Source organism: Lutra lutra, chromosome 6 (genome assembly GCF_902655055.1).
Source record: "Lutra lutra chromosome 6, mLutLut1.2, whole genome shotgun sequence".
Classification (NCBI taxonomy): domain Eukaryota; kingdom Metazoa; phylum Chordata; class Mammalia; order Carnivora; family Mustelidae; genus Lutra; species Lutra lutra.
The window spans coordinates 32,663,843-32,687,667 of record NC_062283.1 but is presented as its reverse complement, the minus strand read 5'-3'; the positions used below and the strand labels follow the sequence as shown (position 1 = coordinate 32,687,667).

The 23,825-nt window shown below is 55.9% G+C and overlaps 1 protein-coding gene across 20 annotated transcripts in view; it reads right to left on the bottom strand.

The window, feature by feature from the left end:
- Positions 1 to 230: 230 nt before the first annotated feature.
- The window catches only part of SYNGAP1 (synaptic Ras GTPase activating protein 1), a 33,297-nt gene continuing 9,702 nt past the window's right edge, over positions 231 to 23,825 (bottom strand). For 6 of the 20 annotated variants that reach the window (XM_047734258.1, XM_047734253.1, XM_047734261.1 and 3 more), the window contains 16 exons: positions 19,836 to 19,927; positions 19,296 to 19,417; positions 17,355 to 17,508; positions 17,037 to 17,135; positions 14,945 to 15,571; positions 14,651 to 14,795; positions 14,277 to 14,421; positions 12,522 to 12,758; positions 12,182 to 12,383; positions 11,803 to 11,981; positions 11,088 to 11,129; positions 9,617 to 10,691; positions 9,048 to 9,221; positions 7,234 to 7,445; positions 6,009 to 6,102; positions 231 to 2,164 (listed from right to left, as the gene is read on the bottom strand). In XM_047734258.1, the coding sequence (XP_047590214.1) occupies positions 2,018 to 2,164; positions 6,009 to 6,102; positions 7,234 to 7,445; positions 9,048 to 9,221; positions 9,617 to 10,691; positions 11,088 to 11,129; positions 11,803 to 11,981; positions 12,182 to 12,383; positions 12,522 to 12,758; positions 14,277 to 14,421; positions 14,651 to 14,795; positions 14,945 to 15,571; positions 17,037 to 17,135; positions 17,355 to 17,508; positions 19,296 to 19,417; positions 19,836 to 19,927 (3,746 nt within the window). In that variant the 3' untranslated portion in view covers positions 231 to 2,017. Of the gene's footprint in view, positions 2,165 to 4,866; positions 5,007 to 6,008; positions 6,116 to 7,233; positions 7,446 to 9,047; positions 9,222 to 9,616; positions 10,692 to 11,087; positions 11,130 to 11,802; positions 11,982 to 12,181; positions 12,384 to 12,521; positions 12,759 to 14,276; positions 14,422 to 14,650; positions 14,796 to 14,944; positions 15,572 to 17,036; positions 17,136 to 17,354; positions 17,509 to 19,295; positions 19,418 to 19,835; positions 19,928 to 20,044; positions 20,977 to 23,693; positions 23,766 to 23,825 lie in introns of those variants that run through there. The other 14 variants (XM_047734259.1, XM_047734268.1, XM_047734263.1 and 11 more) reach the window with 14 other exon arrangements.

Below are 23,825 nucleotides of genomic sequence, written 5' to 3'. Positions count from 1 at the left end.
CATTCGGTTTAAGGTGAGAGCTAGATTGGGTAAGCTTGGCCAGTGCACAACCCCCTGCTCAAAAACAGAATAAATCTGATAAATCGCTGGGTCCGGAGAATTATATTCTGGAGGAGGCTTTGGCATCGTGCAGGGATATGGTTTCTCCCAGGCTGTCAGCTTCCTGTCAAAAAGCAGGACCCTGCTAGTCCTTCTGGAGGTCCCCGGTTAGGAAAAAGTCAGCACAGCGATAAAAGAACAATCTCCGTTTATTAAACATGATTTTTCTGTTTCACCACACACTCCAGAAAAAAAGGAAATGGGGCTGGGAGTGGAGAAAAAGGGATCGTGGGGGAGGACAGAGAAGGCTGGGAGTGGGGTGGGATAGGGTGGGGAGGGAGAACGAGAAAACAAAATAAAACAGGTAGGAAGAGCATCTCCCTACCCTTAGGGTGATTGAGGGGGAGGGAAGCGTGGGGGGGAGGGGGCCAGGAAGCTCTGTACAGAGGGGTTGCCCCCAGCCCACACACACACACCCCCAATATGTACAGTACAAACCCCAGATAATTACAACAGCCAAAGAGAGGAGGAAAGAGGGTCCAGGGGTAGGGTCTAAGGTTGGGAAAGCAAGGAAAGGGCACAGGGATAAAATTTCACATATTTACAACTTTTATATAAGTATAAATTTGGCCCCGGCTGGGTGTATATGTGTAGGGGGATGGGACTGAAGGGGAACTGTCCATACAAAAGAAAGAAGGGTGAAGTCTGGAAAGAGTCTCAATACCAAACGCAAGAAGGGATGAGGGGGCAAGGCTGGGTAGGGGACAGCAGTCAGGGAAGAGGGGGTGCCAAGGAGGGGCTTCTCCCCTCCCATGACCTACCCACCCTAAACCCCATCCATCCTACCTCCCCTATCCCGCCAGAGAGCTATGTACAGAGAAACACCGAAAAATTGTGGAGCTGGCGGGAGGGAGGGCGGTGGAGGGAGATTGGGGAGGGGGGAGGATGAGAGGGAAGCCCAGCCCTGTCCTACCTCCCCCGGGGGGACAGAGTCATGGAAGGGGGGGCCCCCAACACCCCTCCTCCAACACAGGTCCCCCCACCCTGGGGGAGAGAGACATGGCTTTTCCTAGAGTAAGTTCCCCCCTCCCCCTGGGAGTAGAGACCAAGAAGAGAGAGGGGAGGGGCAAGGGGGGCTGTGTGTGTCAGGGTAGGGCAGACCAACTAGTCTGTCCTCCCTAACATACACACCCTCCTAGACCCTAACCCCTCACCCAACCTCAATTCCACCCCACCCAACACACTGGGGGAGGGGGGGGCATAAGCCCCCTCACCCCGCTCTGGGACCAGCCAAGAGCAGATCAGGTGTGGGAGGAAGGGGAGATGACTCCCATTCCCCCCTTGCCGCCCCCTCCCTGCCCCGGTGGCCCCTCCACCCCATCTGGGTTCTGGGTGGGGAGGGAGTAAATTTAAGAGTAGTAGGAGGAGAAGGAGTTTGTGCGTGCTGAGCCCCCCCAGACGCTCCTGAGAAATCAAGGGGTATTAGGGCCCCCTCACCCGGGGTCCCCTCCCCATAGCAAGGGGGACAGGGGAGGCCATAATGGGGCGGTGGAGGGGAGTTAGATTGTCAGCTCTGGTTACTGCTAAAAAATCACCCTGAAGTTGAAAGTTTGGAGGTGCCACACCCCCAGGGTGGGGGCGAGGGTCTGTCCCCCAGTGCTCAGGGGAACGATGAGGCAGAGGATGGGGATAGCACCCCGGAGTGAAGGGGTCTGTGTGGGGTAGGTGGTGTCCTGGGGCAAGGGTCCCTGGGGGTCACAGGGGGCAGCACCCCAACAGGAAGGAAAAGGGGACAGCTAAGGGTCCGCACTCTTCCCCCCTGGAAATGGTGCGGTGGGGGTGGGGGATTGGTGCCCCCCAAGGAGGCATTCAGGGAGGCAATCCCGCTGTCCCTCGGCGACATCCAGTCCTGGTGGTGGGTGCTGTTCCAGGGCAGGGTGCATGGGGAGGGAGAGGAAGGTCTATGATGCTCGGTGGGCTAGTGGTCTGTGGTGTTTCGGAACTCGCCGTTCTCGGTGATCTGCAGCCGGGGTGGGGGGGGCGGTGCTGGGGGGGCCAGGCCGTTCCAAGGTGGGGCCAGCGTCACACGCGGGTTTGTTGGACCCAAGGGGGGAAGCTGCCTCTCCTGCAAGACACCAAAGAGGAGAGCGCGGACTTATTGAGACGCTTCGCGGGGGCCTGGGTGCCAGCCCCCTTAGCCATGCCCCCCTCCATGACCAGCCCACTCCATAAATCATGTCCCCCTCCCTGCCCCCAGGACAACCCCTCCCACCTCCATCTTCCTATTTTGTTTCTCACCTGAAGTAGAAGGTACATCTTCTGGGATCAGGGAGAAGAGAATCTCACCCCCTGACTCCTAACGGGCCTTCAACCCAGGGAGTCATACCAGGAAACCAGTTCAAAAGAAACGAGTTCCTATCTCACCCGCAACCTAACCCCTTGTATCTTCCCCTACCCAGCCTCCCTCCTCCTCTTGGAACCCCCTCCCAGTCCACCCCCAATCCAAGGTAGGAACTTTGTGTTAAGGGAACAAGGGGAGGCAGTACAGCAAAACCTCATTAATCCGAACCCCTATGGATTTGGAGTTTTTTCATAATTTGAACAAAAACTGGGCTTGAATTTTCCTTCAGCTCTGAAGAAAGGGTGTGCTAAGCAAATCAATGGTGGGAACGTGTCTGTAGGAGGGTACCAGCCAACAGACTTTTGAATCCTATCTATTCATGAACACATGCTCCCTGAGGACCTCGAGTGGAAAAGCCCTGTTCATTGAGTCCTACTTAAGTGGATGTGTTTTGAAGACGTGCATTTCAATAGACACCGCCATTCCAATTCTGTCACTTGTTCAGAGTGGTCATCTTCTTGAATGAAACATTCCAAATCAGAGAGAGGTTTAACTGTACTGGGGGGGGCGGGCAAGGGATTCAGGGAAGTGATGGGGGATGGTAAAAACCTTGTGGGAGGGCTGCCTCTCTCTTGTGCTACTGAGCGTCTGCAGAGGCACAGCATGGCCCCATCTCTGTGCCCCCAGGAAGCAGAACTGCTTCATTCCTTTCCACCCCCATGCTCCTTTCAATCCCTCTCCCTGGGATCGCAGTTAGAAGGAGAGGGGTACCAGACCCTACTCCCCACCCCAAACCAGCTAGCTCCTGCCTCCTGCCCTCAGCTTTGGCTTCTGCTGTTCCTCTGTTCCTCTGCTGGGAGAGAAGCAAGCTGTCTATACTAACTACACTTCCAGTCACTCACTTGGCTTTTTAAAATACAGGCACAAAATTAATTTTTAAGCCAATGGCTGCATTGCAGAGGGACCAAAACCTGAAAGTGATTTAGGAAGGGTCCTATTTATTTCCCGGGCCACTGGGCATTTAGGCCTGTTAGGTGTAACCATATCTCTGTAGGATAGAAGAACATCCCAAGTAGAGGCTCCCAGGTCAGGTCTCCCTTCCAAATCAAAGAGCTCACCTCTTCGAAGGTCACCAAAACCCCAGCCTTGAGCAAAACCTCCCCCTTATCTTACTGAGCACCTCGAACATTTTCCCAAAGTCAGCAAGAGAGGAAGTTACGTATGGTAGGGGATCCTGAGTATGGTGGGAGAGCAGGGGAAGGGAACCTCAGATCCCCTCCTCTCTGCCTGTCTGCTGGCAGCAGAGCACAGGCATGCCCCCTACACCCCCATGGACCCAAATTTAGAAAGTAGATAAATGAGGGTGCCGTTATTCATTTTACAAAAGAATTCACTGCAGGAGTCCTTTAAATGGTGCGGTCCCCTGGTGCCTTCTAGCATCTGTTTACAGATCACGAACTACTTTGGCAGAGAGGCTGGGCAGGCAGAGAGTTAAAATTACAGTGTGAAGAGCCACTGCCCACTGCAGATCAATCCCACAGAAAAGAGAGCATCTCAGAAATGATGTCAGTGGCTGACAGGTTCCCATTTACTGGTTTTTAGGTAGGACTGTGCGTCCGGCAAGGCCACTGGGTGGCGGGAGAGGGGGAGTAAGCTCTGACAAGAAGAATAGAGATTATTTAACATGCTGTTCCTGGCATCTCTGCCTGGGAATCCACATGGCTACTGAGCCCATGATCTTATCTAGGAAGACGGCTCACCCCACTTCCAACTCCCACGCCACACAGGCCAGTCTGCATCCTAACATCTGTCAAGGCTCCTTTTTTGTTCCTTCTTGTTCCACTCACCCTGCCTAGTTTCCTGACATCCCAACAGCATTCTTTCCAGTGCCCCTTCCCAAAGTCTTCCAGAGGTAGCCTACCCATTCCTAATTCCCACCAGTGGGGCCCAGCAGGAGCTGCAGATGCCTTCTACCTCACAGATGTAAGGGAGGAGGAAGAGAGGAACAGGGGAGGGGTGGAGAACCAAGGTTAGGGAGGGAAGAGGAAACCCCCACCTACCTGCCGCAGTCAGCTCAGCCCCTCTAGCCAGGGTCCCCCAACCCATCATCACTGCCACCCCTTAACAAACCCCACCCCTAACTCCCCAACTCCCAAGGACGCTCTGGTGAAATGGGGGGTGACAGACATACACTGGAGAGGCAGAGGAAGAGGACTGAGAGGAGGCTGGGCGGTGGGTTCTATCGAAGGAGATGGGGGGATGTGCTGGGCCTGTCCAGGGTAAAATGCTTGGAGTGGGTAGGGTGTCACTGAACAGTTTGGGGAGCAGCAGGAAGTGCTCTCTTTGGGCAGTGGCTTGGAGATGGGTCTGTGCAGGACATGTCAGGAGGGTAGGGTCTGTGGAGGTTCTCGGGTGTGGAGGCAGCAGTTGGGGAGCGGTGGGGAGACGCTCCAGAGAGTCAGAGGGAAGTGGGCTTCATGACCAACCTGCAGTGGTCCGGAGTCACCTCCCCCTGTGTCCTCCGCCCGTGGTCAAAGCGGAACCAGGAGAATTACCTGATGAGGAGCTGCAGGGGGAGAGAGTGGGGTCACGGGGTCAGGAGCCTTGGCGGTCGTGGTGGGGAAGCCTGGCGGTCAGAGCAGAGGAAGGAGGAGCGTGGGTGGGAAAGGGAGCAGAATTGGGGAGAGCAAGGGTTAAGGGTGCACAAGGGAGGTCCTAAAAGCTGGCTGAGAGGGCACCTGAGTGGCTCAGTGGGTTAAGCAACTGCCTTCGGCTCAGGTCATGATCCTGGAGTCCTGGGATTGAGTCCTGCATCGGGCTTCCTGCTTGGCAGGGAGTCTGCTTCTCCCTCTGACCTTTCTCCTCTCATTCTCTCTCAAGTAAGTAAATAAATAAAATCTTTTAACATAAATAAATAAATAAATAAATAAATAAATAAATAAATAAAAGCTGGCTGAGAAGAGAGGGAGGGCAGCAGGGAGCTGGAGACTGGACAGGTGTGAGGACCAGAGGGAGGGACAGGCCAGAGGCCTTCACTGGATTTAAATACTGAGGGAAAAAGGGCTTATGGGGTGGGAGGGGCCTTCAAGAGCTAAAGAGTCAGAACAGGAAGCTATTTCAGAGCTTCCCCGGGGACACAGGGAAATTGGGGAGCCAAGAGAACAGAGGTGATGAGCACCATTCAGAGCCTGAGAAGCTAGAACTCATACTCTATTCCAGCAAACTACAGCCTCTAGCCCTTCGGCCCAAGAAGAGCTCAGAAGAAGCTGAATTCCCTGATGTGAACAGGAGCAGGCACAGACAGGGCAGGGGTGCTGGGAACTGGGTGGGCTCTGGGGGCAGAGAGACTGAGGTTCTGGTGGATGTTCGGAGACCCAGACAGGAGTGGGAAAGATGGGGCAGGAAGGCACAGGGGTGGGGCTGACACTGCCAGGAGTGACAAAGGCACAGACGACGGGATGAAGATGGGGTCGTTGGTGGGGGGTGCTGCCAAGAGCAGCCAGTGGACAAACGGAGGACAGTGGGAGACAGATGGCGATGGGGCTGGGTGGCTGGTGCAGTGAGTGCACGAAGGACAGTGGGATGGATGGGGATGGGACACGGAGAAGATAAATGACATTGTAATTTCCACCTGAGCGTCGAGCAGCCTCTTCTTGGGTTCGGGCAGCGGCTCAGGCATGGCGGGGTGGTCCCGGCGCAGCTCCTCCTCCACCAGCATCAGCCTGAAGGGACGGGCTTCAGTGGGGTTAGTGGCGCGCACGGGCTTGGAGCCTGTCAGGGGAACTCCTGATCCTGGGGAACCCCTGTAGCTCTCTGGAAAAGCCTCTGGTGTCCTCCTCTGCCCTCAGAATCCTTCCATTGTTACAACCCAAAAGACTCCCTGTATTAACCTCCCTCTCAGGGACCCTCACATCTCCCTGCTAAGGAAGCTTTCTGGGCCTCAAAGACCTCGACCACCCAGACACCCCCTGGCCCTCCACCCTCTCATTCAGGACAATGCCCTCCCGCAGCCCCTCTATGGCTGAAAGCCTGGCTTCTACGTCTCCCATTCCACCTCACTGAACCTAGGACACCTCCAGGGCCTCCCTTGGGATGCCCATAGCCCAAGAGGGGTCTCTACAGTCATCATTTACCATCACCTCCCTGCCTTTGATGAAGATTCTCAAGGTGATTTCTCATCAAGGATATCCGTTAGAGGGGGGTTTCAAAATAAGTTTCAAGTCAAGCTCTTTTCTTGTAACTAATCTTACTCAAAGCTACATTCAGAGTGGGTCAAAATGGGACTGGCTCTAGTTAGAGTGGGGCCTGGGGTCCCATCCACTTCTCAGGATAGCTGACCCCCTGTCTGAGACACCTTTGGAGGCCAGGGCTTGACAGAGCTGTTGAAAATGTGCACATGCTAAAAGAAGGGTCATTCATTTTCTAATGGAACATCTTTTCAGGGCTGGAGAAGGTTTACCCAGGATAGGGATGGCTAGGGGCTACTCTGGTTAGGGATCTCCTCATGGGTTCGGGGAGAACGTCATAGGCTTGATTGAGAAAAACCAGTGGGGAGTCTTGGCCTAGGCTGGGGCCAGACACACAGTGATGGGACAGTAACAGGCACATTTTCTTAGGGGTTCAGAAGTTACTCTGTCAGGGGAGAAATCAGGATTTGGCACAGGGACATTTATGCACTAACTAGAGGTTTCTCCCTACTTGGTGATTGGTGAGTGAGTGGCAATCTCTGGGAGCAGGGTCATGGGCTTTCCTCCTGGTGTCCTGAGTTTGGGACTGGAGGCTGGAGAGGGAGCTCACTGGCTCTCTTCAGCCTCAGGCTCTCCCTTGCTACCCCTCCCCAGGCCGCCCCTCACCTGCCAATGATGCTCTTGATCTGCGAATCCTTCTCCACCTGTTGCTGCCTTAGCCTCTTCTCACTCTGCTCCAGTCGGGCCTGATACTGCATCAAGATTTTGCTGGTCTGCTCTTCCTGGGACAGCAGCCTCCGCTCATACTCTTCTAGCTTCCGGTTGGACATGTGCAGCCGTTCCTTCAGTGAGTGGATCTCTTCCTCATACTCCTTCACCTGCCCGCCGGGCACAAGACCCCGCACTATGAGGGGTGCCTCACCCCGACCCCACCACCCAGTCTCTGTCCTTGCCTTCCATGCAGCCACTGCATGGTGAGGGACATCCCAGCGGCCTTCTCCAGTCCTTCCCCTGCCTGCTGATCATACCAGACATGGGGGCTTTTGAGAAGGTCCTTCCATGGGGCAAACTATATGGTCCCATACCCTGAGAAATACATACCTGCCCTCACATGTAAATCTGGACGTATGAGGGCCCACACAAGAACCTAGACAGACTCAAGGACACACCTTGAGTGACCGCACCCAGAAATTAAAGATTAAGGTGACTGCTCAATCTAACCAGAGCAGGGGAGGGGGATACCCAGGAAGACAAGACATTGGATAAGGAGAGGCTATGTGGGATAACAGGTCTGGGCTTCAGACAAGTCCAGGCTGAGAATCTAGGACTGCGTCTCTGTTGATAATGATCCTGGAATTCTGGGGCTAGAAGGGCATAGGAGAGCCATTTTATCTGCCCTGTTGGCTCGAGAGTCTGTAGCTGTGTGTGCTACTCAATACAGCAGCCATTAGCTATGTGTGGCTCTTTAAAATGTAAGTAAAACTAAACATTTCGTTCCTCAATAGCATCAGCCACATATGGCCAGTGGTTACCATACTGGATGGTGCAGATCACAGAACATTTCTCATTACTGCAGAAAATTCTACTGGACGGTTCCAGTCTGGAGCCTTCCTCAACAAAAATATCTCATCTGAGCCATAGAACAGAAAATATGATTTGAAAGAGTATTTGCTCATTCTCCAAAGAGGACACATACATAATCAACTCCATTCTAGACGTAAAGAAGAGATGTTATTTATGACCTCAGGTGGCTACCTTATGGCATTAAGGCTTAATTCTCTCATGGAACTTGCTACGCCAAATCCATCTAGATCAGTCCCAAACATTTTCCTATGCTCAAAGACCACAGCTCCTGAGAAACTTCTTTCTGCCTCCACAAGATGGGGTCCTACAGTCTTTACATCAACCTAATCCTACAGCCAGCCTCTTCTTCAGAGTCCTTGGACCAACAGCTTCCCCAAGGAACTTTCTGCTAAGTTATCTGTGTGGGGCCCCGGAGCTCTTGTTGTCTTTTGCTCTGGGCCACCACGAGCGGAGTCTGGTCTCTGCACACATGGGCCAATAAGTACCACTTCCCAACAGCGACCCTCTGTCACCTGGGTAAGGTGGGTAAGGTGGACATCATCTGTAGTACACCTATAACCTATCTGTCCCCACCCAGTTCAGCAGCTCACACCGCTGGTAGAGCAGCCCTCCCTTCCCTGGGTAGTTACAGAAGCCAGGGCTTATGTTTTCTCTGGGGAGGAACACAGAAATAAGCTTTAACATAGACCATTTCTCCGCCAACAGCCTATGATGAGTATAAGCCACAAAATACAGTTGGAAATTGGCTTTCCAACAGACTGTGTATGCCCAGCCTCCCCTAGAAGCCTGAAGGCTTCTCAGGAAAGGGGGATCAGATCTTTGTCTCTTCCCCCTGTAACTACTTGACCCCCGGTGCTTCCCCTGTGCGTACTGGGAAGGTCAGGGGCCCAGCGTACCCTATCCAGTCGGCTCTCATCCATCGACTTGGAGTACTCCTTCAGCTTGTACTCTTCTCGCTCAATGTGGGCACTCTCAATGTCAGCGGACAGGTGAGGCATGTTGGAGACCCAGGCCACCGTCCGCTCGGAGGCTGGCATGGTGGGGTTCAAAGTGGATGGCGCCTGAGAATGCTGGGACAGGGCGAGGTGGGGGTAGAGAGGAAAGGTGGGAGAAGGCAGGGTGCATTTAGGAGAGAGTGCTGCCAAAGGAGATAACCATCCCAGTCTTGCTCCCCTGCTCTTGTGCCGATGCCCTTGTGAATGCTGTTTAATTATTTATCATGTCTCCCCTCTGGAGACGTGAGCTCCACAAGGGCATGGCTTGGGTGGCGTTCACTGTCAAAGCCACGGTGCCCAGAACAAGACATGGCACATAGCAGGAGCTCTATATACAGCTAATGAATGAAAGAAGGTGAGAATAGTGTGACTTCAGACCCCAGACTATTCTGCCCCCCCACTTCCGCAACCCATTTCCTCCTTCCCTTCCTGTCCCTCCCCCATCTGGCCTTCCTCCCACCCCCACGTACCTGCTTTGTGATGGAGGGCTTGAGCCCCCCACCCCCTCCGCCACCGCTGCCCCCGCTGCCCCCAATGCTGCCCTCTTTGCTGAGGCTCTGTTGCCGTGGACGGGCAGGGCCGTAACTCGGCTCCGGTGACTGCAACAGATTCCCACTGGATGGCCGGGGTTTCTGGGCCGCGCTGACGGTCAACTGCTGAGACTTGCCCCTCTGCAATGGAGGCGGCTGGCCCCCGCCACCCCCACCACTGCCCCCACCGCCACTCCCACCTCCAGGCCCTGAGGGGGCAGGCCTCTGGGGACCAATGGTGATCTGGGGAGGGGATAGCATGTGCTGCAGGTTGTCCTGGAGTGAGAGCTGCCGACGGGTGAAGTCAGTGCCAGAGGGTCCAAACTCATCACTGTAGCTGTGGCTGTGAAGGATGGAAGCGGCAGGGGGCTTGGGGACCCCTGAGGAGAGGTCCTCACTCTTGCTATAGCCATGGAACGGGGCAAAGGTGTCCCCAGGGGGCTCTCCACCTCGGTGGTGGTGATGGTGGTGATGGTGGTGGTGGGAGGAAGGTGGGCCGTGACCACCACCCCCTCCGTGGCCCCCTGGGGGGCCTGGCCCATCAGCAGCCATGTGGAAGAGAGGGTTCTGGAAGGAGAGGGGGATGCGCAGTTGCTGGGCAGGGACACCGTCCGTGGTGACACCCATCTGGCTGAGCCGCATGCCAGCCGCGGTAATGGACGAGCCGCTCCCCTGGGAGAGGCGTCCTGCGGGTGCAGGCCGCAGCCCCAAGGCCGCAGTCAGGGAAGCCTGGCTCGAGTGCAGCAGGTCCCCAACGGCCGCCAGGTTGGACACACTGCTGCTGTTGAGGCGGCCACCGGGCCCGTCGCCCTGCAAATCCAGCATGGAGACACTCTTGTTGACACTCAGCATCTTCTGCTCCGGCTCTGTGATGTCCGAGCTGCTTGTGCAGTATGCCGGCGAAGAGCGGGCCAGGGGTGGACGGCTTACATAGAACAGGTCTTTACCCCCACCGGGGGGTGGTGGGGGTGGCTTTTCCTTGGTTGGGGAGGGGAGGCGAGCCATGTCCATAGAGCTGCGGGAAGGGAAAGGGGCATACGAGCAGGAGGTGAGGCCGTGGCCACTGGCAACTGAGCCTACTGTGGGGTGGCACAGGCCTTGGGGTGAGAAGCGGGACCTGTAGGGAAGGGCGGGGAGCTGGTGGTGGCAGCTCTGGAGAGGGCCGGCAGGGAGCATGGGAGGGGATACATGGGAAAAAGGAAAGGAAGAGACCCCTCCAGGAAGGGAGTGAGGCCTAGAGGAGGGGAGATGGGGGCACCAAGAGGAGGGATGAGGGGCAAGTCCGGGCAGATATGGAGGAGATGAGGGTGCATGGAGGAGAAGAGGAGAGGAGGAAGGTGAAGGCCACTGGAGTGGGAGGGGGGAGCAGAGAGGAGAGGAGAGGGGGACGGGGGAGGGGAGAGCCCCTCACCTGTTGAGGCCGCGAGCCATGAAGGACTGAAGGTCGATGGAGCTGGAGAGAGATGGGAAGAGGGGCGAGCACAGACAGAGAGAAGGAGAGAGGTGGGCAGAAGGCGTGGACGCATGGAAGGAGAGGTGGGAATGGTGGAATGGGTATGGCATCGTGGAGGGAGGCCGGGGCAGAGGGACAAGCAGGGCGGTCAGCAGAATAAGCAGCAGCCGAGGCCGCCGCATCGAAATGGATGCTGGGCTCAGGAGGCCCTGCTAGGATCCCCACATTACTTCCCCAGCGCTGGGTGGTAACTGAGGTCCGCTAGGTTCTGGTGGGGGCCGGGGTGGTACTTATTTACCGACCGGACCAGAGACGGTTCAGTGTTTGGGTGCTACACGGCTGATCCAGCATGTGTGGCTGAACCTCGGCTCTGGGGCAGGCATGGGCCGGCAGAGGGGCTAGGCAAAGCAGAGCTCGTGGCAGGAAGCCCCAGGCTTCCAATAGGCTGGAGCCAGAGGAGCCCCCTCACTCTTCCTGGGGCTCGGAGATGCCTGCTCCCCCTGGCCTTAAAGGGCTCTCAGCCTAACCCGTCTCCTTACCATTTTCTCTGAGAGCCTGCCTCTTTTTCCTTTCTTTCACGCCCGAGAGAGATGCACAGGGGCCCAGTGAGATGTCCCCGGAGCAGAGAAGTCGGGGTCCCTAGGGCACAGGCATGGGGGTCCCCGGTGCTCACCTGTTGAGGTCCCGCATCATGTAGCCCTGCATCTCGGCCGACGGGCCCCGAAGCACCACAGGCTGAGGCCGGGGCCGCTCGCTCTGACGGCTCGGCTGCCTTTGGATGTTGGGGTTCCTCAGAGCTGTGCTGATGTCGTTGAGGAGCCGGGGCAGTGGGCCCAGCTTCAGGAGGGCTTCCTGGAAGGGTGAGGCTGTTACCTGAGCGCACAGCTCTAAGAGGGCCCCAGAGGGTACGGGGGGAAGGGTGTCCGAACTGGGGGAGTGGTAGAGACGGGGTGGGGATAAGGAGGGGAGAAAAATCTGTGCGAGGGGTGGTCTCTCGGGCCACTGGAGCCTCTGGAAACACCTGGGGAGGGGGCAGATGGGCATCTGCTGACCTTACTGAGCTGGGGCAGCACCTCCCAGAGCAGGGCATGGAGTGTGGAGAGCTCTCGGCCCAAGTCGATGTAACCCTCAAAGCTACTACTGTTGGTCAGCGTGTCCAGGTTGGAGATCTCATACAGGAACTGCTGCATGGAACCCCACTCCAGCTCCAGAAACTCATTCATGAATCCCAGAAAGTCCTCCTTTGAGGTAAACCTGGCCAAGGTGTCCAGAAAGTAGAGGTCACGCACACAGAAGGCCTCACGCCCACCCGTCTGAGGGTCTCTGGGGACTCGGGAGACCCTTCCTGGCCACCCCCAGCCCCACCCTACCCCTGCCTGAGGCTTCCCTCACTTGGAAAAGTTGGCCAAGTTTTGGATGACCTTGGCGATGAGGGTTAGGGTTCGTGAGGTCTGCTCATCTGGGTACTCCTGCATGAGCCCAAAGAGACTGGGCGACATAATGGCTGGACAGAGGAAGCGCAAGAAGAGCGAGGCGCTGATCAGCCTGTCAGCGATGTCCTCCCGGCCCCGCTCTGCGCAGCGCAGTCGCCAAGATGCAAACACCTCCTTCAGCTCCCTCGGGAACACGCTGAGGGGAAGGGGTGGGGAGACAGAGAGAGAGAGAGAGAAAGAGAGAGACCGGGACTGAGCCCCAGAGACCCTCAGCTTCCAGGAAACATGCTGAGGGGGGTGGTAGGAGGTGAGGGTGTGGAAACAGAGTCAGGGAGAGACAGGGAGGGAGGGACTGCAGCAGGAAGACGGAAGGCTGCTGGAAGAAGAGGCCTATGGGAGAGGGAACAGACAGATCGGGGAGAGAGAAATGGAGGGGGAGAGAAGGTGAAGGGAGAGAGACATGCGGGAGAGAGACGGAGGGTGTATGAGAGAGACAAGGAGAGGAGTAGAAGAAAAACAGACACCAGGGAGAGACAGAGATGGGAGAGAGATGGAGGGTCACTTGAGGTACAGGGAGCTCGGACCCCCCAACTCTTCTGGATTCCAGGGAAATGGGGATGGAGGTGCCCCTGCGTGATCCCCACTCCCTGCGATGGCTCAGCACTCACTCCCCCACCTCCCCGTTCCACTTCAGCATCCCATTGACACCTTAAACTCTGACTCGTGTAGTGTAAAACAGAGCTCACCATCGCCCCCACACCTCTGAGCTCCTCCTCCTGACTTCCCTGGGTTCTGTCAATGAGGCCGCAGGTCTTAAACACCAGCCTCATGGCCTCTCGAGTCATCCATGACTCCCCAAAGACAAGTTCCCTTCTTCCCAGTCAGTTGACAACTCCAGGTGATCCCTTCCTCAGAGGGGCCTTCACAGCAGGCCCTTTTCTCCCCTCCCTGCCACCATCCTGATCCATATCTCACCCAAAAACAATCACCTCCAGCTAGCCTGCACCATGCTCTCCCTACTCGTCACGCCCTGCACTCTACACCACTTAAGGATTAATCTTCTTGATTGTGATACTTCTTGGCACTAGCACCACTAATGGCATCCCATGACCCACCGGTGAACTCAGTCTCCTTAGCCTGACAGCTGAGGACTTCCAGATTCTAACTCCAACCCCCCTGTCCGGACCTCTCTCCTCCTTCCACTCTCCACTAGGAGCCGCGGGCTCCACGAAACCTGAGCTAACTACTGACCCCCGAAAGCTCCCGGGCTGCTCACCTTCACTCATGTGCCCGTCCCACAGCCTTCTCCTGCAATGTCTCCTTTGCCCACCATATCCATGTATCAGAACCCAACCCAGTCTTCAAAGCCCAGCCCCAGGGACATCTCCTCCATGAAGCCTTCCCTGCTTGTCCCCATCAAAGCTCTGCCTTCTCTGACCTTACGTTTCCTGGGGGAAGCTTCACTTGACACTTCACACCTACTACAACTGTTCTGTGGCCTTCTGTGCATCTACTCCGTCCCTACTCATTCCGGGTGATGCCCTCTCAGGGCAGGGCCAAGCCTCAATCCTGTCTGTCTGCCTCACAGCCCCCAGCACACTGCTCTGCCCATACCCAGTACTCAGTCCTCTTTGTGGATGGACAAATGGATGAACAGATGAACGAACGACCCCGGCCCCCGGCCCCGGCCCCCACCCAGCGTTCCCAGTCTCACCAGTGGGAGTTGACCACCTTGCACAGGGCCAACTCACAGCACATCCGCAGGTTGGCCTGGTGCTCGGCCAGGCTAGATGCCGTGCATTTGATGGGGTCCACTTCGCAGTTCTCCTCAGACTCATACAGAGCACGGATGAACTCCCCTGGGGTGGGGGCACAACACAGGGTGGTCACACTTGCCAAGGGCAGGGATGGGGGCTGCCTGGGTTGGAGAATCGCGGAATCCCATGGCTGGAGGCCAGAGGCCAGGGACTCGAGGCTGGGAAGCATCAAGCTGAGGAAGGGTGACCTTGGGTCTGGAGTAGTCAGGTTTAGGGTTGGGATGGACATCTGGTAAGTTTGGGAGGAGGGAGACCGGAGGGTGGGCCATACCAATGGCATCCTTGAGGTATTTCTGACCAATCAGTCTCATGTACTCTTCTATGGCTTTAGTGGCGAGCGTGTTCTCGCGGAATATGAGGTGCTCCCGTTCCATGAACCGGTCCACCTCAGACATGGCCATGTCTGAAAGGAAGTCCTGAGGCCCGGGAAAATCCAAGGGTCGGCCTCTGTCCAACCCAAGCTCATTCCAAAGACAAAGTGCCCTATCCTTACTATCCACCCCACCCCCGCCCCCGAGCAAGTGCCCACTGCTGGGTCACCTGTTCCTGAGGTCACAGTGCTCACCTTGGCCTTGCCCGTACTCTGCAGAATGTGAACCAGTGCACTGGCCACCTCCTCCTTGCCCTTGACATTCAGGGCGGGCTCCAGCACCGCACACAGCATCCGGTAATGGTTGGTGACGTACTCTGCAAACTCCTTATACAGCTCCATGGGCAGGATACTCATGGTCTGATAACGCGCCTTCAGCCGCACAGCCGGGCAGCCTCCTTTGCCCTTGCCCCCGGAGCCACTCCCCGAGCCCCCACCCCCTCCTGAGCCCCCCATGCCCCCAGAGCCCCCGCTGCCCGTTGGCAGGGTGACGGGGTACCACTGCTCTGTGAAGTGGCGCCCAGCAAGGGTGGCCACGGGCACAGTCACCAGGCCGACATAGCCCGCTTTGTCCTTCTTGCGCTTTTTGTCTGAGTCACGGTACAGATGGAGCCGCAGGGCACGGACAGCCGGCAGGTTGTTGAACTCGAAGTGCTCGCCCCAGAAGACGGTGTCCCCTGAGGCCGAGCGGGGCTTGGAGGTGGTGCGCGCATACAGCATGTCGTCCAGGCACAGCTCGCAGTAGTACCGCTTTTTGGGGGGCAGCTCCCGAGCCTCTATGATCCACAGCTTCAACACATTGTCCACCCGGCGGCTGTTGTCCTAGGGGAGTAGGGTGGGCCCAGCGGATAACAGGGAAGGGAGAGAGAGACAGAGACACCAAAAGGCGAGAGGCAATGAGACAACGTGACAGGATCTCTAAGACGGCAGTCAGAAGGCTGAGAAGATGTGTGTACTGGGTTGAACAGTGTACCCCCCTCAAAATTCGTGTCCACTTGGAACCTATAAATGTGGCCTTCACTGAGGAAAGGGTCCTTGCTGATCTACTCATATCAAGTCGTATCCACTCTGGATTAGTGTGGGCCCTAAATCCAATGGCTCATTTCTATATGCGAGGGGGATTTAGATACCTAAACTGAAGGCACACAGAGGCAGAAATTGGACAGATGCAGCTACAAGTCAAAGAGCTATCAAGATGCTAGGAAGAAAAAATGAGAAAAACAAAAAGAGGCAGGGAAGGGTTCTTCCTAGAGCTTCAGAGGGACCAGGGTTTTGCCAGCACCTTCTTTTTGGACTTTGGTCTTCTAAACTTTGAAAGAATAAAGTTTTCATTTTAAGTGACCTAATTTGCAGTAATTTGTTACTGCGGCCCTGGACAACTAGTACAGCAAGGGGCTCCTACATCAGACAACAGAATCAGCCTTGGGAAAAGTTTCAAAAGCTCAAAGAATAGACCAAAAATAGTAAGGTGGAATTTGAAGGGGTGAACTGGGGAGTCCCCCCAAAACAATCAGGGATTGACTACAAAAACAAACAAAAAAGTGAGTTACATAAATACGGGATGGGCAAGGCTATGTGCGGAGTCAGTGCGAAAGGGCCCGGGGATGCATAGGACCACAAGGTCTTGGTCAAGCTCAGGGGAGGCTGCCGCACGAACAGAACTCGGTGTTCCGACTCCGCATGGGTCAGACTGCACCCAGCCTCTTGGGTCTAGTTATGGACAATGAAAAACAAGGGATTCCCCCAGAAGAGGGCTGCCAGGACTGTGAGCTCACTGGAGCCTGGGATCCGAGAAGAGCTCATGGAACTGGGAGCATTTCTCCTGGGAGATAGAAGCTTTGGGAAGAACCCAGACTTGTAGAATCTCTGAGCCAAAAGGACTTTAGAGATCATCTAATTGTCATATAAACCCCATTCCCACCAGCTTTATGGAGAGGAAACTAAGGTCTAGAAGCTTGGCTAACTGACAACTCTGAGTCTCCCAGAAACATGGCAAGCAGGGTCTAGGTGTCCAGCTGTCAGGGTACTGGTGGGCACTGCTTGCCTCCAGGAAAGATGGATCAACACTATAAGTCTATGACTTCTACGGTAATAGACCCTGAGGCAGAAAGAATGGCAAAAGAAATGGGGACTCAGAGAAATGTGGGGTCACCTCCTGCTCATCCAGGTCCCCTCTTCCCCAAGCCCCACTTCCCTTTAGCTCACCTTGCCCTCTAGGCCCCCTGCTTCCCCTGTGGTTTGACCTTTGCCTTGCCCATGCTGTCTGTGTCTCCTTTACTCCCAATACCTTGTTGGGTTTCACTGCCCGTTGTAGATTCTCGATCCATTTGTCCCTTTCGGCCGCAGAACGACACGCAAAACATTTTGTTCCTGAAGACGTTGTTACCTAAAGAGGGGTGGGGGGGTTGAGATGGGGATCCAGAGGGGAGGTGACTCCTAAGCACCCAAGACCCCATCACCATGTCTTCCTCCCTTACCTACCCTCCTCTCTCCCAGCCCCAGAAGTTTCTGTTTCCTTACCATCCCCACCTGTGCCACTTTCTCCAGGCCTCTGTGCCCTCACCCTCCATCACTCCTGCCCTCTCCAGCCCCCTAGACTCAGTACCTCAAAACAGAACTCCTGGCCCAGGATGGAGCTATGCACTGGCTTGATAATGGAATCTTCATCCAGGTTGAGCTCCAAGGCCTCGGCTGCACTGCTAGGGCTCAGCAAGGACTCATGCGAGTGTGACTCCTTGAAGCTCTGCATCAGCCGGGCCCTGGCAGGGAAGGGTCAGACCACAGGATCAGGGCCTCACTCTTCTGACACACCAGGGCCAGCTCTAGGATAGAGACCTATCCTAGGTGAAAGAGCCTCCTGAACCCCCTTCCCATATGGACAGGGACAGAAAGAAAGCTGGCCTATCCTTGGGGAAGGACACGAGCAAAGTGAGAGAAGCCAGGACCCTTTAAGAATCCCCTACCCCCCCAATTCACACCTAAGGGGTTGTGAGGACTGGGGACACCTGGAAATATCTCAACCCAGAAATAGACCATGGTAGGGGAAAAAAGAGAGAGAGAGAGAACTGGGGCACTTCCAGGTGGGACTTCAAGCTGAAACCAGAGCCTCAATATAAGGGGGAAAAAGTGGAAGTAAAGAACCAGAAGTACAAAGAAGATGTTTGTTTGGGCCTGGCACACAGCTAGTACCTAAGAAATATTAAATGATTCGAAGAATGAATGAATGCAAGAAGAGGACAAGTTTTAGCAGAATCAGGAAAAAGAGGGGGGATAAATCACAAGAAATAGGAGAAAGCTGTGGGCAGAGAAGTGTGAAGGAAAAGCTGGAAAATGGGGCCTGGGAAAGAGGGGGAGGTAGGGCAGGAGGGAGCAGGTGGAGGCAAAGCCACGTGCAGAAGGAGAGCGGATGGGAGAATGGGGAGGAGCAGCCGGAAAGAGGGGCGTGGGAACAGAGATTGGGGGCCAAGCAGGGACTGCACTAGACAGCAGAAGGTAAAGGGGGCTGAGGGAATGGATGCCGGGCCACACAATACAGAGGGATAAGATAGTGAGCGGCTGGGAGATGGCTAGGGGAGGAAGAGTGGAGAGCAGGAGGAAAGCGGGAGGGGGAGCTCGGGTGTGGGAGCCTCCATGAAGCTATTTATAGCAGCCCCGTCATCTTGGGCTCCTTTGCCGTCAGCTCTACGCTCCCCCGGCCCCCCGCCCCCGCGGCCAGGAATACCATGCCCTCACCCCGCCCCCAGGCCCAAATCCAGTTCTGGTGACATGGGAGGGGGGCAGGGGACGGTGTGACTCACCTATCCCAACCTCCCTACCTGCCCAATCCTGGGGGCGGCCAGACATGGGGGAAAAGGAAGGACAGGGTTCTCCCTAGGGAGTGATTGGGTGAGGGGAAACCCAAAGAGGGACCCCAAGAAGCAGACAACAGAAGCAAGTATCAGATCTCCTGCAACCCCAGCCTCAGAGACAGTACCGTCAGAAATTCTCTGAGGGCTTCTTCCTCGCACTTCAATCCATGATTAACCCTAAAGCTTCCCCTCCCTGTTTTGTCCACCTGTGTAGCTGTGCCAGCCTCCCCTTCCCTCATGCTCCCCTTCCCTCGTCCATTGGTATCTGCCAACCCCAGCCCCACTCCAAGCAGCTGCCATGCCCTCACACCCTTCTCCCTAGGTCACATTGCTCCCTCTCCTACCAACCCACTGCCCCCTTCCCTGGATTCCTTCATTGTTCTTTCCAGGCTCCACTACTCCTTCTCTGTCCTATACAGCTCCTTCAATCCTGGGCTGGAGCCCATCCTTCTGTTGGCCACAAGAGTCCCTCCTTGGCCTCACCTTCATTCCCCTTCCTGCCTCTCTGCTTGTCCTCTCCCTATCCCCTGCCCCTCTCTTGCTGCTGCCTCTTCTCCATTCTGTCCCCTGGCCCAAAGCCTCCCTCAGCCAATCCAGGGCCTTCACTCTCTGCACCCAGACAAGCCCCTTCCCTCCAATCTCACCCAAGGACCCCCTGTCTTGCATCCAACTCACCCCACTCACCCCATCCCCTGTACCTGTCATGGTCAGCACTTCGGAAGCGAGGCAGGATCTGGCGAAAGCTGCTGGTCCGGTCAAGTTTGGGTTGTGACTTCGTGCGTTTGATGGAGCTTTTTAACCTCCGGCTCAGGAAGCCTTGCTGGGGTGGGTTGTAAATGGGGATATGGGTGGGTTGGGGCAGGGTCAGTTCTACCTACTCACCCCTCACCTGGGAAAGAGTCCCTGGATGAAAGTGGGGTGGGAGAAAAGGGAAGCCTCTAGAGGTGAGGAAATGGAGATAGGAACCTTGCTACCAATTTGTCTTCCTTTGCTCCCAACGGGTGCAAGCACTCACACACATGCACATACACACACACACCAGCTTGGAGAAGGTGGGAGGGCTGGTCTGAGAAACAGGGGGACAGAGCCAAGGAGGGGGAAACCAAAGAGGTGGGGAGAGGCAAGTGCGTGCTCTCTCTCTCTCTCTCCTGCCCCCTTTCTCAGAATGCTGGGACTCCAGCTGGGACTGGAGGGGAGGGGGCCCAGCTGAGCCACATCTGGCAGGCGCCTTCACTCACCGAGGGCCGGAAGGGCGCAGCGGGGGCGGCCTCCATGCTGTACTGCTTCCCCCCTGGGACGCTCTTCCTCCTCGAGCGACCCAAGTGGTATTCTGGAGAGGGGAAAAGAGCCAGAAGGGAGGTTGGGAGGGGTCGTTGTTAGCCCAGGTGTCCACTTCTGACCCCAGCCCATTTGCCCACCTCCCTCTGCCCCTCAGCTCCAGCCTCACCTACCCCCCGGAAAGCAGCAGGAAGAGCAGCGGCGGCTGAGAGGCTGGCGGCGGGAAGGAGGGGGTAAAGAACCCGAGCCGGAGCCCCCCGAGGGGGACGGGGTGGGAGGCCTTAGGCCCATGACTGGGACTGGCAGTCAGCAGAAGGGCATGGCTGAGAGGGTCAGTAAAACCCCAGTGGTAGAAGGACACCAAAGATCCACGGAAGCTAGGTCCTTGGTGCCCACCCCCCCAGGAAGGGGCTAGCTGGGGGGGGAAGTTGGGTTAAAGGTCATTGCCCATAGGCAGGCTTTCCTCTCCCCTCAGCTGGGCACATCTTTCACCTGCTCCCCTCTCCTGGAACCCCTGTCCGTCTGAAGAGCCAGGGCTGCCTCCCATGACCCCCTCCCTGGTCTGGAGGGGGAAGTCTTAGAAGAGACCTGTGAGGAGTGGCAGGGGAAAAAGCCTGGGGACAGAAAATCCAAGGAAGGGGCAGATGAGGGGGGGAGGGGAGAAGGGGCCGGTTCCACGTGCACTGCAGTGGCTGGGACTCAGAAGGGAAGGAGGGGGTAGAGGAAAGAGAAGAATGCAGGAGAGTGGGGGAGTGGGCAGAGAGCGGGGAGGATGAGCAGTGGAGGTTCAGGGGACTCCCAAGTGAGGGTAGGGAGAGGAGGAGGAGGGGAGGAGAATGCGGATGAAGGCCGGACTGCCAAGAGTCTAGAGGGGAGGCAGCTCGAGGAGGGAAGCTGAGGCTCTGCTGCCAGGGAATTGAGAGGGGCAAAGGGGCTAGAGGAGAATGAAAGTGGGGGGATGCCAAGCTCCGGCTCCAGCTCCAGAATGGCTGCCCAGGCCTGGGCTCCCCCCTCAGCCCCACAGTCACCACTGCAGCCAATGGGGGGGCAGGTGCTGCATCAGGGGCGGGGCTACCATCTCCACGGCAACAAGAAGCTACAGACTGGGAGGGGTGGGACCGGAAGAGCTGCCTGTTAACTCTCTAAGTTCCGGAACAAGGGAGGACCACAGCTACATTTTCACTGTCTGCTTCCAGAATTGCAAATAGCCAGCAACTTGCCCTAGAATCAGTCTCTAGCTTCCCTTTGCTTCTAAAACCCAGGTGTTAGAAGGTCTGTCTACAGAAATGTGGGCTCCATAACACAGGAACCCTTGCCAGACCCTTAGGAACAGTGTGTAGAGCACAGAAACATACACTGAACTGTGGGGGTACGTGTATATAACCACAGTACAAAAAATAGGAATCTAGGTGCTTATGAGACATATAGACAACTGTGAGCACGGGCGTGCCACAGATCCACATTCTGAGACCTTGAGGCCCACATACCCCACGGGATACATGCTTAGACATATGTGAACACTGCAACAGGAGAGTACACATTTTGACCCAGACACCCACATGAGAGCTACTGGTGTGGACATGTGGCCCCAGTCCCTTGGGCAATCATGTGGGCAGCACATTACAGAAATGGACAGTTAACCCTGACACACACACACACACACACACACACACACACACAAGAAGTTGGTTTAACCTCTAAGATACATGCCTGAGTATACTGTGGACCCAATCACAGCAAGGTATCCTGGTACCCCGAAAGCACAAACATCATTCATTCACATGAGAAGTATGACCACATCCACTTCATCTCAGGACAACCCCTTCTTCTCCCCGAGCCCTTGATTGACTCCGACGCAAGCATCCATGATTGCTCTCCAAGGAGGAGAAAATGAGGAGCAAATGCATCAATTACCCATCTAGGACACATTCAACAATGCATCTAAGGGGTCAGGATATCTTTTTCTTAGTCTCTCCATTTCTTCAGTATGGCTGCCTTCACTCCCGTTCCAAAGAAACCAAACTCAGCCGCTACTTCCACATGCAAGCTCCTCTAATAAAGGCACAAAGACTAACTTTAAATCAACTAAAATTTTACTTTGGAGCTACAGAATTAACAGAAAGAGAACAAATTTGTGAACTGGCTTCCTTGGCTCTTGGAAGTAATCTAACCTTACACGTTACCAGGAACTAAGACCCATGAACTCACACGTAAGTCACAGGTACGTGGAGGCGACAAACACAAATGCTTACAAAGCCTTTCGCTGCCACAAAAAAGGAAAACATGTAGAAAAAAAGAAAGTGACAGAAACACAGGACATTCTGTTATGAATGCTGCATACAGTGACATACGCGTGTACACACACAGAGCAAACCTGGTCAGTGCATCCTGCAATCCTGGGTCTCCATGTCCCATCCCTACACGATGTATACACGCATGCACACACATAACAGCCACCTACACATACCCGTAACACAGGCATTGTGCACACACCCACACATGTACACACCCTGTGTACACACACAATCGCACTCTCACACACACACACAGCAAGGGCTTGGACTCCCGCCTCTTCAACCTCTCTAATCTTGCCATCACCCACAGAATCTCCCCCTGCCCTCCAATTCGCCAAATCCCTAACCTTCCCTTCAGCCTTTCTTCCCTGTCATACCCAGCTGGCAGCTCTCGAGGGGAGCCAAGGAGGGAGGCTGTCACTGTACTCCCCAGAGCAGGATGAGGAACAGAGTTGGACAGAGCAGAGAAATGGGGGGCAAAACTCTGTGCTGGGGACAGGAAGCTCTACTGACAGTCCCTGCGGTGACAGGCCCCATGAGCCAGGCTCCATGCCTGAGGGGCCATCCCTCATCCAACTAAGCCTGATCCTACAGCCTACATGAACCAGTGGCCTCTCTCATCTTGCCCCTTACTTCTCTCCAACAGCTTTACTCACAGGCCTCTCTGATCTCCCCACTCCTCCTCCCCAGCTTCCAGACCCTTTCTCCCTCCATCCCCATCCAGTTCCCCATCTTAAGCTCTCTTATCCTCTTTTTTCCTCAGTCTGGCTCAAACATCTCCCACATTCCCATTCTCCAGCTATCTCTTTTCTCCTAGCGAAACCTCCCTCATTCCTCTTCACCTCCTTTCTCCCCACTTTTCCACTTTCTCTCCACTCCTTTCCTTTTCACCTTTTCTGTCCCCACTCCCAGACAGAGCAGGGGCTCACACCTGCCCACCCCAAAGGTGTTTCACATATAGTAGGGTTCCAAGAAGCCCACTTACGCACTCCCTTCCCCCACTTGCACACCACCCACATCCAGACACGCCCTGGACACCCGTGCTGGGATTGACACAGATACCCAGGCCAATGATGGAACACATGCAAAGACACACACCTGCCACCAGGGCAGAGAAAATCTTGCTCAGACTGCCACACATCCCTAGACACAGGAGACTGCCTGGAGGTGAGCTCCAGCCAGGGACATGCAAGCTCAGGGTCAGAGGTGACATGTACCAGTATGGCCAGTGGATGGCCCAGCAGCCTCCTAGGCAGGAACCGGACAGAGGCACGATGAGAGAGGACAGGCTTGCACACGGCTGGGTGCACATGTGTGCATGAGGAACTGGGCCCCGGGTACACATGGCATCGACACACGGGGGACAGGAGCATGGACACGAAAACATACACAGACACACGGGCTGCTGTCTCCACCAAGGAGCTCAGAGACCACCCCACACCGGCCTCCCCCGCGAGCTCGCGACCCTGGCCCCCCGGAGGCCGGTCCCCGACCCCCCCACCTCCGCTGTCCCCCTCCAGTTACCATAACTCCCCCCACTCGGAAGATGCAGCGAGAACATGCGGAGGGAGCAGCTGCCGCCGCCGCCGCCGCCGCCGCGGCTTCCCCACCCCCTTCCCCGCGCCCACGCACACGCGCGCCCCCGCCCCCACGCGC